This window comes from Ochotona curzoniae, unplaced genomic scaffold (genome assembly GCF_017591425.1).
Source record: "Ochotona curzoniae isolate NIBS_2020 unplaced genomic scaffold, NIBS_Ocur_1.0 contig_2210, whole genome shotgun sequence".
In the NCBI taxonomy this organism is placed as follows: domain Eukaryota; kingdom Metazoa; phylum Chordata; class Mammalia; order Lagomorpha; family Ochotonidae; genus Ochotona; species Ochotona curzoniae.
In genome coordinates, this window is record NW_024465369.1 from 22,741,105 (window position 1) to 22,753,117 (window position 12,013).

At 36.8% G+C, this 12,013-nt stretch overlaps 1 protein-coding gene across 5 annotated transcripts in view; it reads right to left on the reverse strand.

Moving 5' to 3' along the window:
* BAZ2B (bromodomain adjacent to zinc finger domain 2B) overlaps positions 1 to 12,013 on the reverse strand; it is a 239,784-nt gene that overhangs the window by 62,049 nt on the left and 165,722 nt on the right. For 2 of the 5 annotated variants that reach the window (XM_040971610.1, XM_040971611.1), the window contains 5 exons: positions 10,554 to 11,160; positions 8,681 to 8,974; positions 7,396 to 7,456; positions 6,585 to 6,693; positions 6,243 to 6,344 (listed from right to left, as the gene is read on the reverse strand). In XM_040971610.1, the coding sequence (XP_040827544.1) occupies positions 6,243 to 6,344; positions 6,585 to 6,693; positions 7,396 to 7,456; positions 8,681 to 8,974; positions 10,554 to 11,160 (1,173 nt within the window). The remainder of the gene's footprint in view (positions 1 to 6,242; positions 6,345 to 6,584; positions 6,694 to 7,395; positions 7,457 to 8,680; positions 8,975 to 10,553; positions 11,161 to 12,013) is intronic. The other 3 variants (XM_040971612.1, XM_040971613.1, XM_040971614.1) reach the window with 3 other exon arrangements.

A 12,013-nucleotide genomic window follows, 5' to 3' on the forward strand; every position in this document is an offset into this window, starting at 1 on the left:
TTAATGTTTCCTTTTCTTTCAAATACTCTATATGAAGTTTAAAAACTTGTAACATGTAGAATCATTATGTACCATCCACATGCCTTGGGAAAGCTACGAATTTTTTAACCTTACTGGATTATAAAGATTATAAGTATTTTCAAAAGGCAGAAAATTGTTTTTTACATTACATGTATAGGACAAATTTTAGAAAATACAAAACATGACAGAACGTAGGAAACAAAACTTGTATCATTAACATTTGATATGTTTCTAATGCTTCAAAATGCAAAATTTTAATGTATTGACCCAGCAATTTGTATAAAGGTAGAAATATTATAAGTACATATCATCATCACTCTGTGGAATCAGTGTTTTTGTTTCAAACTATATTGCCTGTCTTCTATAAATTAGGCTGATCAAAATTACTTCCCAAAACAATCAAGGCAATATGTGGCAAACCCTCAGGCAACATCAGAATGAATGAGGAAAAGCTGGAAGCATTTCCACCAAGATCTAGACCCAGAGAAGGAAGCCCACGTTCACTCTTCTTATTCAATATGACTCTGGATGTTTTGGCCAGATCTACCATGCAAGGGGGAAAAAAAAGAATAAAGGCTACAAATTGGGGAAAAAAGGAAGTCAAATTTTCCCTGTTTGCAGATGACACGATCCTATCCAAAGGGAAATCATGAGCCTCCCACCAAGAGATTAGTAAAATTCAGAAATGACTTTGGTAAAATTGCAGGATACAAAATCAACACACAAAAATCAATAACATTTGCACCCATGAACAATGCTATAGCTGAGAAAGAACATTTAAGATTAGCCTCATTCGCAGCAGTTACCAAAACATTCTAAATATCTTGTGATAAATTTAACTAAGGATGTGATGAAAATAAAAACACTAAGGGAAAAGAAATAAAAAACAAAAGAAAGTGGAAAAAAACTCTTCCATGTTCATGGGTTAGAAAAATTATCATCTCAAAAATGTCTATTCTACCCAAAACAATTTTGGATTGTTTTGAGATCCTAATAAAAACACAAAGAATGAGATCCTCATAAAATTAGATCCCAATAAAAATACCAAGAACATGCTTCTCAGTCTAAAGAAAAAAATTAAAGTCATATGGAAACCCAAGAGAACCCAATAGTCAAAGTAACTTTAAACAAACAAACAAACAAAAAAGCCTAGTGCATCAGAACACAAGATTTTTAACAGGTACTTCAGGACAGTTATAATCAAAGTAGTATGGTATTGTGCAAAAATAGACAAGTGGATTAGTGGAACAGAACAAAAACCCCAGATATTAACCCACTTATGTACAAGTGACCAATCTTTTACAAACTTGCTAAAATCATGGACAGTAACATCAACAAATTGTGCTGGGAAAACTGGATCTCCATGAGCAGAAGTATGGAACAAGACCCTACCTTATACCCTACACAAAAAATCAACTCACAGTAGATCAAGGATCTAAACCTAAGAGTTAGATTCATCAAATTGCTAGAGCCAAAATAAGGAAAACCATACAAGACACTGGAAGAGGTAAAACGACTTGGATAAGACCGAGGAATCTCAGTCAATAAAAGCAAAAACAGAGAGACGGGATTGCACAAAGCTAAGAAACTTCTGCAAAGCAAACACTCAACAAAGTCACAAAGAAAAACATTAGAATGAGAGAAAATCTTTGCAAAGTATGTATTTCATAAAGGATTAATATAGAGAATATATAAGGAGGTCAAGAAAATCCAACAAAACAAAATCCATTTAAGAAACAGGTAAATAACATTTTTCTTTTTTCATTATTAATTATTTTTACTTTTGGTGGTTTTTACATAGTTGACTAGGGTGATAAGGGTCATGGGCTACAGGAAGGTGAAGATCACCATTTCCACATTCTCTGGTTTTTCCTTCCTGTATGTGGGGGAAGGGGAGAGAAAAGGAGTGAAGCCACACTTAGCCTACCAAATGTCTCTCACCCTGGGATGGAAGACAGCCACCCAACACCACCCTGCTGTGGGGCATGCTCTGAGGGTCCTGCTCATGAGGTTTTTGATAGTTCAACAATTCCAAATTGCTGCCAGTCTTGCCACGCCAAGCATGATAAAATCTCTCCAGAATCCACTGGTTGACATAGTCCACCTTAAAGTCTCCATTTGCGTTATTCACTGCCAAAACTTGGCTAGGTTCGTTGATTGATTTGTTATGTCCTCCCTCCTCTGTTGTGGTACCAGGTGTCTGCTGCAGACTCCAATTTACTGCCATATCTTCCATGTTCACCTGGATATGCTGTCTACTGCTCCATCTAAGCCACTGAGGAGGCCCAGCTCTGACACATGCACTCCACAGTCAGACCATGGAACCTGCAATTCTCTCCATGGTTGGGTTCTGAGTCCAGCAATTCAGTTGGGGGGATTCCCATAGAAACTTCATCTGAGGTGATTCCAGACCTGATTCTTGTGTGTGCTTGCCAATACAGGGTCCAGTACAGTCCGTTGCCCCAATCAGCCTATGCACATGCTGGTGGCTGCAATTGCTGGGTCAGTTCTGTCTCCAACCCCGTCTTCTATACAAACCAATGGGTGTTGGAGCCCAGCCTGATCCTGCCCACCACACACTCGGCCTTCAGGTACACTAGTGGGAGCTGCAGCCTTGCAGTAGTGACCTGCAATAACCCCTACCAGGCCCACCCCTTGCCCTGGTTCCCGTGCTTGCCAGTATGTAGGAGCAGACTGGTCCAGTTTGTCCCACATCCCATTCAACTCTCATACATGTCAATGGGCAGTGAAACTTGGTTCAACCCAACCAGCCCCACTAGCCAGCCCAAACACATGCCGGTGGGTGCCACTCTCTGTAGTCATGCCAACTCCAGTCCTGGTTCTCATGATCACCAGTCAGAGTGGCAACCCAAGATAATATTTTTCAAAAGGTAAAATACAAATATCCAATAGACTTGTGAAAAAAACTCTCAGGATCATTAGCCATAAGGGAAATGCAAAGGAAAACCACATGGGGTTTCACTTCACCTCATTTAGAATAGCTATCATCCCCAAATCCAAAAATAACAAATGTTAGTGAGTGCTCTGGAGCAAAACGTACCCTAACACACTGTTGGAGGGAATGTAAACTCATACAACCAATATGGAAGACAGTAAAGAGATTCCTTAGAATTGTAATACAGATTTATTATATGGCCCAGCCATCCCACTCATGGAAATACACCTAAAGAAAATGAAATCAGCATTTCAAAGACTTGCCTCTACGCTATGTTTATAGCAGTCTGATTCACAGTAGCTAAGATATAAAATCAACTTCTCTCTCTCTCTCTCTCTATATATATATATACACATACATACATATATAAGATAGAAAACTATTCAGCCATGAAAAGACTGAGATCTTATCTCACAAAAGTGATATAACTGGAGAAAGTCATACTTAATGAGATAAGCCAGACCCAAAAAGACAAATATCACATGTTTTGTTTCATTGGTGGCAGTTAAACTGGAGAGCACAAAAAAATCTAATGCATTATGAGTGAAATTGATATCTCTGGATTTATTTTTGAGAGCCTTTGCTTATATTCCTACTGGACAATGATCTTTATACTTTTCACTCTTTAGTGGAGCATAAGACTGTGACTATGAGGTAAATTATACATTACTGAAAAAAGTAAAAAAGATAAAGAAAGGAAGGAGGTAGAAAGAAGGAGGGAATGAGGTACTATTATGGCTTTTGAATTGTATCTATGAACTACATATGATCTGTTCTCATTATATGAATAAAAATACATGGGGAAAAGAGCAAGTTTTAAAGGTTATTTCATGCCACAGTTGCTGCAAACAGTATATATAATCATTCCTTTCCATAAAATAATCACAACATGCATTTCCAGTTAGGCACGTTCTTATACATATGAATCATACAATATATAAAAATGTACATGACTCTGAAATTCTATGCATCTCTAATTACCAAACACACTTTTTACTTACCTTTAACTGTTATTCTCCAAAAGATTCCAGAAAGAAATCCAACTTACTAATTAATCGAGAGGAGTGCTCTCAAAATTGCTTAAATTTCTCCCTGGTACTCTGCTGAAATGTTGGCAGCTTAACATATTCTGGCTTTAGTAATTCACCATACTTCCTTGATTGGAATTGATCTCAACAAGACAATATGCATTTGGAAAACACTGATTATGCTTAATAAACAGTGAATGGATGTCAGGGAACATGCTGTTCTGTGTAATGAGTCTTTATAGATTAAGCCTGATTATCAGTGATACAAAACCAAACGTCCTTTATGCACTGAACAACAATTAGCTTTCCTCCCAGAATACAAGTCTCCTGATCTTAAAAATGTAAAATAACGTTTGACATCTGAAGTCATTAGCTAGAAGATTAAAAAAACAGAAACAACTCTAAAGGAAACTCATTGCCCTCTGACTTGTTTCACCACCAAAATGACTGATCCACGACATACGAAGTGTGTAACATGGCAGTGGTACTCAAATTCTACTTAGTCTTTTAAGTTTAAAAAATAAAAAGAGAAATTAAAAACACTCAGAATATTTTTCCTTAAAGAAGTTAAATCTCAGACAACTATATTCTGTCATTTTAGAAGAGACATAATGTGTTTAGGGATTACAATGGAAAATGGGTTATGGATATACGTGAAAAATACTTTTTACTTAGAAAACTTATAATTCTAGTTGTATTTCTACCTTGTTGCGGTTGTGTGCCTTGTTCACTTCTGAAAATTCCCTTAATCTTCTGAACTCTCAAAATAAACCTCTTATCCAAAGAAAAGGGGCTTTCATTTTCATAACGGTAGAAAGCAAAGATAGAATGAAAAGTCTGCCCATTTGAAAAGAAAATATTAAATGGCAGGAGAAATTTCTTTCTGTGTGTTATGAAGCCTAAAAGGAAGAAACACCAAGCAAGAAAGGATGCATCAACTTCAGCTGGCTGAAGTTTCCAACTTTTCATACACAGGATCTCCTTTTTAACCCTGCTGCAATTCTATGAGGCGTAAGTGTAATTCTGCTTCCATTTGGCAAAAAAAGAAGTTGAGGAGCAAAACGGCATTATGTTATTGTTGGGGACCCCAGAATTCCTTCACAGGTTAACAAGGATTAGATCTCCCTCCCTCCTTAGCCAGAACCTCTTGCAGTGGAATGACAAGGCCGAAGGAAAGGGATCAGAGGTATACAGGACGGACCAGTGTGAAGAGCAGAGGGGAAATAGCAAGACAGCACAGGAGACGAGCTCTCCTTGGAGGATTCTTTTTGTTGAGATGGTGTTCTTAACCCACAAACTCAAAGGGAGCTTTGGTCCTAGGTTCAGAAATGTGGATGATTGATTTGAACATTTAATTTCCGTAAAAAAATAGACATTTCACTCACCTAATTTTAAAGAACAACAACCAAAAAAAAAAAAGCCAAGTTTCTTGTAAATGCCTAGTGTAATGTGTCAGAATCAATTAGATAAGACTCTCCTGTATACCTAAGGTGTATTTGTCCCTTTCAGAATTGGTTTTAATAACGTGTGTTTTACCTGTTCAAATTAGCTTGTTCACATTTTTATTTTCTTACTTTTTTACTATCAAAAAGACATGAGGGGAGGGTGGAGGAGGAGAGACAGAGAGACACAGAGATCCGTCCGGTTCCCTCCCTGGCCCATGCCAGTAATTGGCCGGGTCAAAGGCAAGAGCTGGGAACTCTTTCTGGTCTCCCATCTGGGTGGCAGAGACCCAGTTACTTGAACTATCACCTGCTGCCTCCCAGGTACACATAAGCAGCTAGCAGCATAAGAAGCAGAGCTGGGACCTGAACCAGACAGACCAATAGGGATGTGCAGTCCCAAGTTGTGTCTTAACCATGTGTCAAACGCTGCCATCAAATTAGCTAAAAAACAAAACAAAACAAAACAAAAAAACCCTTTTTTAAATTTAGGACTAGTGGTTTCTATGTTTCAATTTTGCATGTAGATCATTTTATACATGAATTCACTATGAAAGTGAATTTTTAAACAGGAAACCAGAAACTGAAACAGGACAAAGATAACTATGAGGCTAAAGTGTCTTGTTACTGAAACACAGTTACCGGAGGATCTGCTGAGTGTTAACACAGGGCTGTATACATTACCACATGAATGAGCTAATAAAAGGCAAGGCTCCAGAGTGTCGGGAAATTCACCGCATCAGGTTATGGTACTACGTTTTGGTTCAACGACTATACTTTTGAAAAAGTGGATACCTGTGGTCCATCTCTGGCTTCATAGAAGTCACCCACTCTTATTTTTGCACTGAAGCTGAAATTGTCCCTTGAGATATCCATTATTCCATTTCTGCTGAGATACTGAAAAAGTCACATATTTTTCCACTTCAGGTTTTAGTAATGACAACCCAGCTTTGAAGCGTAGCTAGCTTCAGGACACTAATGTTTTTACGTATACTGGTTAAGGGGCTATGGGTTTAGAGCAGATCAGTTTAGGTTAAGCACATCCGTCCCACACAAGAGAATATCTTGTAGCAAAGAATTATATCTGCGCATGCTTCATTGGCACCAAATGTATGCTACTTGGTGAAAAGTATGTACCTTTATTACTTCAGGGTACTGCCTAAGCTTCTTCCCACATGGAGCATAATACGCTACTTCTCCTTGAAGGCGCCCTCCAAAGTTTCTTATTCTTGTCTCTCTCTGCCAGCTACACATAACAGAAATGAGGGTTACAATACACTTAATTTTGCAAAAGCCTTTCAAACTTTAAAAAAATTAAAGTATAACATGCTCTTTAAAAGACAGGGAAAAAAAAGCAAGAAATCTCTAATCACACAACTCAAATACATTCACATTAAAATTATTTACATGTTCTTAATCTACTTTCAAGTAAAACAATCAAGAATTCAATTTACAATCACTGAACTCCATTAATGTTTTAGAAACTGGAGTTGGAATGACTTTGGCCTGAAGAGATCTGCAAAGCTCTAAGCCAGAAGCTGGAAGTAAAGTGGCTCTGGCTATTCAGGGCTCAAACTGAGCCAAGCTCACACCTCTCCATTCCAATTCACCTGTGGCAACCAGGGCTTCACTTCTGACCACCGTGGCTTTCGCTGTCCTTTAGCTCTACCTTCACAGACACGGAACAGTGTCTCCTGCTCTTTGCCAGGCAGCTTGCTCCTGGTTCCCCAAATGGTTGCATGATCCTTGCTAGCTCTGCCATTCCTCTCGGCAGCAGTTAGACCCAATTTCAGTTTTCCAATCAACTTCTTTGTCCTGGCTCTTTTGTACTAATATATACTACAAGATACATGCATTTCTTCTCTACAGTACGGAAAAGAAATTGGCATACATCAAACATGCATAAACACAGGGAGAGAAGGCAAGAAGAAAACTTGATTTTGCATACCCATATTCCAAGGGAATACGTAGTTCACGTTCATCTGCCACTCTCCTTCTTTTGGAAGTGCCTTTAAGAGAATGTAACCAGTTGATATAAAAGATTAGTTTGCACAGCTGACAATTTGTTGATCATTTTGAAACTGTTCCCTTAAAAATATATACATTTGATGACTTGGATGATTAGTGTGTTTCTATAATGGATATATTATTTTAGATGGTTTTTGACAAACATACTGCATAAGGTACAGGGTTGTTTTCCTGTTTCCTTTGGTCTGAATGAAAGAATAACAAGTCTTTCTCTTTAAAGAAAAAAAAAAAAAGCTTCCAAAGTAAAGATATCTAGATGTTTTACAATTTCGTTATTAAAGAAATGGCCAAAGGAGGAAGAAGGAAACATCACACAGAAGTTTCAGCAAGCTTATTTACAGTTTCTTTCAGAATGTGTCCAGAGGCTGAAAAATCTCAACAGCTGGCTCACACAGTTTCAACTTAATTTCTATGTCTATAAACATTTAGAGTCAAAAATACTATTAGGTCTACGCATTAATCTAAAACACAAGCTATAGGATTTTGATTACATATAAAGTTTTTCAAAAACAAATATCAAGTTTCATAGTACAAGTAAATTCATTTTAGTTTAGTAGGATATCATCCCGGTTCATGGTAAATAAAGGCAAAAATTGGGAACTGCCAAGAAGAAAGAGAAATACATCAAACCAGTAAGCATTTTAACATATACATCTCTATTTTCAAAATTACTGGATGAGAAGAATAGTTTTGGAACATTAAAGGCAGACATTTTAAATAATGACCTCTGGAATTTTATAAAAAGTCAAATCGAAAAAAGGTGCGGCATGCTAATGGAATAAGAAGGCTACTCACTGAAAGAATTGACACTGGCTATGTGTTGGGCAGAAAAACAACTGTGGCTTAAGTAACCAAGTGAGCTTTTTCATAATGCACAGAAAGTCCAATTGTCAATCGAATTCTATCTTCTAGAAGCACAAACTGAACACAAAAGCAGGAATGAATTCAAAATCAAGGGCTGTCATCAACCAGATTCTTAAATTGGAAGCATTGAAAAGAAAAAAAAAAAAAAAACAACAAAAACCACCAGCAACTAGGAAATGGGTCACACCCTTCAAAAACACATGCTGCCCTTTCTTTGATAACCTCAAATCTAGCTTTAACAACTCGAATCCAATGAGTTCATCTCCAGAACACTGTATAAATAAAAACTCTTGCCATGGTTTGACTTCCACTTTACAATAATAAAAATAAAGTGCAGGTACCAGAGTGTGGACTTGAAGTAAGTGTGGAAGAAGATGTGCCAAGAAAAGCAGGTGACTGGGATTCAGAACTTAAGGCAGCAGGAGCAGAGCCTGGGGCTTTTGCTATGTGGAGGTTACGAGGTGTTGAGTGAGCTGTGAGACTGATGCAAGGGCTTTTAACAGAGGAAGTTGTTTTATTCAGTTTCATTGAAGTTTTCTCTCCTTCAGTATCGCTATCTGATTCATCTTGGTCTTTATCATCATCATCCTCTTCTTCTGATCCTTCTGTCTCTGATTCTGAATTACTATCTGATTCTGGGAAGTAAAAGAAGCACTTGTATATTATAACTAGATAATAACCAATACTTTGCAGTTTGTATCTCAATGGAGTAGTTCAGGAACCAGTGTCTGCAAACTGAGAATTCAAGCAACTTTCCCAAAGAATAAATGTTAAAATTACTATCCGATCAACTGAGTACAGGATATGTAGGCAATAACTCCTCAGAATTCTTTTAAAAAGTATCAGTTTTACTCCACAATTTAGTCATAAAAGATTTTCACATGACACTATTTATCAATGATTTCTGAATGTCACATCAGAAACTCAGGTAAAAGAGAAACTATAGCTGACCTACCAAATTAATGAAACTCAGTGCCTCTAGTCGCATACTAAGAAGAGAAGGTTGAACCTACCATCTCTCCTTTCATTCAGATTTCAGGGTGAAATTTTCTAAGGGATAACCTTGGATTACTTGGCGACAGTTTTTCTATTTAGGTTCAATACTTCATTAGGATTCTCAAAAAAAAAAATCAACCTTATAGAAATAATTACAGTAGCATAATCAAGTGATTTAATAATTTAAATTTTTCTTAGTCTTAGCAAATGCAGTCTGAGGTATAATGCGTTGGCTCCTTCAAATATGTAAAAGCTCTTACTAGATTATACTTGATAAATTGGGCTCACATTTGGACTGACTCTGACTTAAAAAGTTCCCAGAACAGCAACTTTTGTGGCATTTTGATGGACTTGGTCATATCTGCTTACATTTAACCCTTAAAGGTTAGTTTTGTGGAGTAGTATTTATTACTATCACATATGATATTTATTACCTATTTCCCCAACTGGAAACCCCAGGGGAAATATTATCAGGAAGAATTGTTCTTACCCAGAAAAAGTAGTTTCTATTTATTTATTTTTTTATTTAGAGACACTTAAAACTAATACATTGACTAAATTCTCCTTTTCATATTGATTTCTAAAAAATTTCCACTTGCACTTTTGGCTGACTGATAACAAATGCACAAACCTCTAAATTTTGTGATTCATCTCTATATTTCACATTAAAGTGATCTTATTTTTGTTTTCAAACCTTCTCTCTTTTAAAAAAAAACACAAAATGAATAAAAACTAAATCACAGAATATTTCATCACTCCATAGACATTTCATAATTTCAGTGTTATCAATGGACATTATTAAGAATTTAGGCTTTTGGTATTTTCTGAAAGTCTGTAACAGTAACTTTATTTATGTCCAATATGCATAGTTATATATTGTAATAAGAAGCAGAAGAGACAAAAAAAACCAAAACAGAACCATTAAGTGGTCCTGAATTAAGTAAAAATTAAGCAAGTTGATGAAATTTTTTAAAATAATATATTTATATTCACTACAAAGTTACTGCTTATTTAATAAATAACAAGCTAGGAATTTAACTTGGAATGTCCCATATCAATTTCTCTTGTGTTTTACTAACTCACTAAAGAAATGCTACAGCTTTGTGAAACATCATGAATGGCCATGATTACAAGCATGTGACTTAAGAGGCTCTATAAAATGCTTCAGTTCAAATAGCATTCAGAAAAAATCTTTCAGATTTTAAAAGAGAAAATAACCTGATTGGCTGTCATCGGACTCATCATCTTCATCATCTTCCTCATCTTCTTCCTCATCATCTTCCTCTTCATCCTCGTTTGAGTCTTCAGAATCTTTACTACTGGGAATGTCTGAATCTGTTCCTCTAAATTGCTCCACTAAAGACTGTGCCTGATGGGAGTGATGCTGTGTTTTCACCATGTTCACGTTATTGCCAACTGCTTTTTCCTTCCCTTGACTATGCAGTAGAGGGGAGGTAGAGGGCAGTGCAGGTGGCTGATTGCCAGGGGTTCTTCTCCCACTTGTACTCAGATTTACAGGTGAGGAAAAGGGGGTGCTACTTGAAGCAGCAATGTTTTCATTGATCTTGGTCTGCATTTTAGTTTTGGTAGTAAGTGCTAGAGGAGCTTCTTGAATGACACTCTGAATCACTCCATTTGGTTGGTGATGACCTAAAAGTGCATTTGTCAAAAATGGATTAGGGTGGCTGTTCTCTAATGTTTGTTTTGGATGTGCTGGTGAGCTAGAGGTTGCTTTTGGATTTGACAGAGCTGCAATAACCTTCTTCAGGCTCTTAGATGACTCCTGTTTCTTTAACTGTGATGGGAATGTCTGTTTATATTGTTCCTGTTGAAACATAAGTTAAGAGACAAAACAAAATGTAGCATAAAAATGAAGATAGCTTTTATTTGCTTTCAAAATCTGAAAGCAGATGTTCACATATAAATTTAAATCATGATCTACAAGTGCTGTACAAGGAATGACAGTGATGACAAGTTGGTTGTTGAACCTTGGCTAGACTTAATATAGTTAACATTTAATTAGCTTTTCATACATTTTCTAACTATCCTTTTCTCTTTACTATGGCTCCCATTCTAAAAATATTCCAAATGTGAAGCCCTAAAAATGTTTTTTTTTTTATGTCAGGCATAATATCTTGCCTTTCGATTCCTTCACTAAAATAATGCTGAAATTTAAGCACTGCCATTACTTCTTCCCACCAAACTCTCAACATATGCTATATACCAATGCCAGTTTTATTTTAGATCAAGCCTTATTTGAGTCTCTCCTCCTGGAGTACTGCCAACTACATCAAATCTACCCTGTAGAATGGCAGTTACATTAGTGTACGATTAAGCACTAGAATGCTGTTTGCCATGGGCTATGTGTAGGAGGACATTGTGAGCCTGGAAGGTCAGCGAGCACAGGTTTGCAGTTCATTGGACAGTATTTGCATGAAAACAACCAAATGGCTACCTTTTGTATACCTGTTGGGAGATAGTTCCCACGGGTCGAGTAAACAGCATGTAAATGAGAACACCTAGCGTGAAATACAAGACAAAAGGAATTCCAATCTAGAGTGCGAAAACAGTTGATGGTTTTGTTTATGAGCTCCATACTTCCTCCCCTACCCAATATGGACTTTCAGAGTATAAAGTCTGATGCCTCTAATAAACTTCGGCTTTGACCATCAGTCAGG